General features: G+C 57.7%; 1 protein-coding gene across 1 annotated transcript in view; it reads left to right on the top strand.

The window, feature by feature from the left end:
• Positions 1–1335: 1335 nt before the first annotated feature.
• The window catches only part of FLII (FLII actin remodeling protein), a gene marked incomplete at its 5' end in the record, with an annotated part of 24104 nt that continues 21145 nt past the window's right edge, over positions 1336–4294 (top strand). Inside the window, 4 exon segments of the mRNA XM_014592908.1 lie at positions 1336–1389; positions 1666–1737; positions 3750–3830; positions 4072–4157. Of these exon segments, the coding sequence (XP_014448394.1) occupies positions 1336–1389; positions 1666–1737; positions 3750–3830; positions 4072–4157 (293 nt within the window).

The raw sequence follows: 4294 nt of genomic DNA, 5'->3' as shown, positions 1-4294 counted from the left end.
GCTGCCCAGGCTGCCCAGGGGCAGGTCTGGAGCCGACTCATCGCTGTTGTCGCTGCCACCGCCACCTCCATCCTGTGTGGTCTTGGGCAAGTCACTTCCCCTCTCCGAGCCTGGGCTTTCTCATCCGCCAAGGAGCTTAGATGTAGCCCTCTTAAGACATAGAACACAGTGAGATTTGCTGATATGCATGTTGTCTGCAGGGCCTGGTGGCAGCTGTCAGAGCGGACAGCTGGGTGGACAGACTAGGGGCCACTGGGTGGACAGGCCAGGGGGACAAGGAACTGGTGGACAGGCCAGGGGAACAAGGAACTGGGTGGACAGGCCAGGGGGACTAGGAACAGGTGGACAGGCCAGGGGGACTAGGAACTGGTGGACAGGCCAGGGGGACAAGAACTGGAGCCCCTCGGCGAAGCCACTTGGTGGGGAGCAGAGGCAGCCCCAGTGTTATCAGGGAGGCAGCCATGCAGAAATAGGGCAGGGGAGGGGAGAGGAGGGCAGGCCGGCAGGGTGGGCCTGGCTGCAGCATGAGTGGACAGGCTCTGGCCGGGGAGGGTCCGGAGCCAGCCCAGGCTGGGGCCAGGAGGCAGCAGGCTCTCCCCTCACGTTCCTGCAGTAGCCACACCCCTTTCCTGCCCCCTGGTCCCCGACGCTACCCAACACACCTGCGTTTTCCCTGGACTGAGAGAGTCCGGCTGGAAATGCTGCCATGGGGAAGGGGACACCAGCTAAGGGCACCGAAGGCACAGCTGCCCACACCGCGCCCCCAGGGTGCGTGCGCGTGGGGTGAGCTGAGAGAGAACCAGGCTGTGGTGCTGCAGTGAGGATCCGGGGCCTCCAGACAGCAGGGCTCTCACCTGGCCCTGAGTGGCTCCCGTGCCAATGGCCGCAAGGGGCCCGGGGCTGGGGGGATCTTCTCAGAGGCTCAGGAAGAAGCCCCTCCCCAGTCTGCCCAGTCAGGGCCCGGGATGCCTGGTGGAGGCATCTGAGCCCGGATAACCACAAAGCAGGGCACCGCATGGCACCTGAAACAAGCCGGCTTTGTCCGGGCTCTCCTAGGGCGGAGGCTGACGTTTTGGTTACTGGGGCTTTCACTCGCCCGATTTGTATGGGTGAGGAAATTAAGGCAGAGTGACGCAGTGACTTGCCAGGGTCTTACAGCTGGGACAGTTGGGTCTGTTGTTCCTCAGAGGCTCCCACAGGCAGTGGGAGCCACAGAAGGTGGTGGAGCGAGGACATCCTGGCATCCCTCTCCCAGACCAGCTTCACTATGACCCTTCCCCCCCGCAGGGCGGCTATTTCCCTGAGAATGTCAAGGCCATGACCAGCCTGCGATGGAACCGCACCGGCCTCTGCTACCTGCCTGAGGAGCTGGCTGCCCTGCAGAAGCTGGTAAGGGGCTCCAGTCAGGGGCTCTGGGCTTTGTCCCCGTGGGTGGGGCCTGACACTTCAGATGAAACACAGTCACACGACAGCTGGCAGATGGAGTGAGTACCCTGTCCTGGGAGGTCTGCAAGCAGAGGCAGGTCTGTGAGAGAGGGAGGCTGTGGAGGTGAACTGGACTGCATGACCAAGGCCCACCTGGATGGAGGAAAGTTGGGGTGGCAGCTGAGGGCCTGGCCCCCCCCCGGGCCCTCTCCCCCCCCCCACCCCCCCGGCCCGACCTAGGAGCACCTGTCGGTGAGCCACAACCACCTGACCACGCTGCACGGGGAGCTGTCCAGCCTGCCGTCGCTAAGGGTGAGTACTGGCCGAGGCCTCTGCTGTGGGAAGGGGCGGGATGGACTCCAGCCAGGGACCCAAGGGCAGGACTGGGTACCACAGAGGGGCCCTCTTATTTTAAGAGGATGCAGCAGTGTCCCATGTAACGTCACTAGTGTGGATCGGAGAATCCCAGGAGGAAAAAGGTTTTTTTGTTTTTTTGTTATTTTTTGTTTGTTTGTTTGTTTTTTTAAAAAAGCCAAACCCCAGGGCCAGTGGATGGCCTGGTGATTAAGCTCTGGGCTCCCATGGCCGGCTGTGGTCCAAGTCCCAGAACTGGTGGCTTGCTTTCTCACTTTCTCACTCTCTCTCTCTCTGGTGAGCACATGTGCCCTATAGCAAATTTTTAAAAATAAAAATGATAATTAATAAAGTATTTTTAAAAGTAACCCATAAAGATCAGAGAATCCCAGGAGGAAAAGGTAAAAAAATATCCCAAACCTATGGCCAGCAGGTGGTATAATGGTTAAGGTACTGGACTCCCATGTGGTTGACTACGGTTTGAGTCCTGGACCCGGCGGCCTGAAGCTCACACCTGGCTTATGTATGTGCATGCCCAAAATCCCAAGAGGAGAAAGAAGGGATTGTGGCGTGACCATCCCCCCATGGGGTGATTTCTCGCTTTCTGTCTCTGTCTCTCCAGCAAGTACATGTGCCCTATAGCAAAAATCTCTCTCAAAAAAAAAATTCCAAACTCCAGGGCCAGCAGGTGGCGTAGTGGTTAAAGTGCTGGACTCCACGGTCGACACTGGGTCCCATACCCACCATCTTGAAAATCACACCAGCATGTATGTGCCCAAAATCCCACAAGGAGAGTGGAGGAAAGGGATTGCAGCATGCTCTCCCCCTGGAGGGTGGTTTCTCACTTTCCCTTTCTCTGTCTCTGTCTCTCTCTCTGATGAACGCACACACCTTATACAGTAAGTTTTGAAAAAGGGGGGCCAGCAGGTGATGTAGTGGATATGTTGCCGGACTCCCACATGGCAGGCCATAGTTCGAGTCCTGGACCCAGTGGCTTGAAACTCATGCCACATGCATGTGCACGCATACCTGAGATCCCAGGAGAATGAAGGGGAAGGGATTGTGGCATGGCCATCCCCCACAGAGGGCAATTTCTCACTTTCCCTCACTGTCTGTGTCTCTCTCTCCAGCAAGCACACACACCTGAAGGTTAAAAACCTCTTTAAAAACCAAAAAGAAGGAACCAGCAGTTAGCGTAATGGCTATGTCGCTGGACTCCCATGTAGTCGACCGTGGTTCACGTCCCGGACCTGGTGGCTTAAAACTCATGCCGGGCGCGTGTGCATGCGTGCCCAAGATCCCAAGAGGAGAATGGAGGAGAAGGAATTGTGGCGTGGCCATCCCCCCTGGTGGGGGGTGATTTCTCGCTTTCTGTCTCTATGTCTCTCTCTGTCTAGCGAGTGCACGTGCCCTATAGTGAAAACCTCTCAAAAAAAAAGTGCTGACTCAGAGCTGCATCCCTGTCTAGCTTCCTGTGCCAGCAGGTGGCATGGTAGTTAAGGTGCTGAACTCCCTCATGGCCCACTGGTTAGTGTCCCAAATCTGGCAGCTTGAAAAATACACCATGCATATGTGCATGCATGTCCAAAATCCCAGGAGAAGAAGGGATTACAGCATGGCTATCCCCCTTGGGGTGATTTCTCACTTTCCCTCTCTCCCTGCGAGGACACACGCCTACAGCAAAAACCTTAAAAAGAAAAGTAAAGAGAGAAAGAAAAGAAAGAAAAAAAGAAAAGGCTCCCTGAAGGTCCCGTGCTGGGTTCTGGGCCATGTTGAAGTTGGGCTTTGAGGCATAAATAGGAGCTCACCAGAAGAAAGAGCCCATCAGGTAGGGGACTGTGTAAGCAAGGGCAGAGATGAGAGAGTACCAGGCCTGGGCTCCGGTGGGCTTCCTGAAGCAGTGTCCTCTGTGACCTCTTCTCCCTATGGGTGGAAGCGGGGAATCATAGGCTCTTACGTTTCCTCCCCAGGCGATTGTGGCCCGAGCCAACAGTCTAAAGAATTCTGGAGTTCCCGACGACATCTTCAAGCTGGATGACCTCTCGGTCCTGGTCAGTGTCACCCACCCACCTGGCCCCTGTGCTGGCCCACCACTCAGTCCCCACCCACCACGGCCCCAGAATCACTGTTCATTCAGTTTATGGAAAACAGCCTCCCGAGGCCCCGACTTGGCCCGGAAGCCCCCGTCATCCACCACCCACCACCAGCTTAGGGCCTGCCTGATCCCTGAGCCTGCCAGAGGGCTGGCAGGGTGAGGACAACCCTGACCGGGGTCTTGCCCCTCCTCCTCAGGACTTGAGCTACAACCAGCTGACGGAATGCCCGCGGGAGCTGGAGAACGCTAAGAACATGCTAGTGCTCAACCTCAGCCACAACAGGTGTCTGTCTGCCCCGGCAGGGGCGGGGCGGGGCAGGGCGGGACTGGGACCTGGGTCGGGCAGGGCAGGAGGGGCGGGGCGGCCGTGGAGGCGGGGCCAGGGTTGGTTGGGGCAGGACGGGGCGGAGTTGGGGCGGG

The sequence above is a fragment of the Tupaia chinensis genome, unplaced genomic scaffold (genome assembly GCF_000334495.1).
Source record: "Tupaia chinensis unplaced genomic scaffold, TupChi_1.0 Scaffold138725_1, whole genome shotgun sequence".
Lineage (NCBI taxonomy): Eukaryota > Metazoa > Chordata > Mammalia > Scandentia > Tupaiidae > Tupaia > Tupaia belangeri.
The sequence above is the reverse complement of the archived record's forward strand: the minus strand, read 5'-3'. Positions and strand labels throughout refer to the sequence as shown.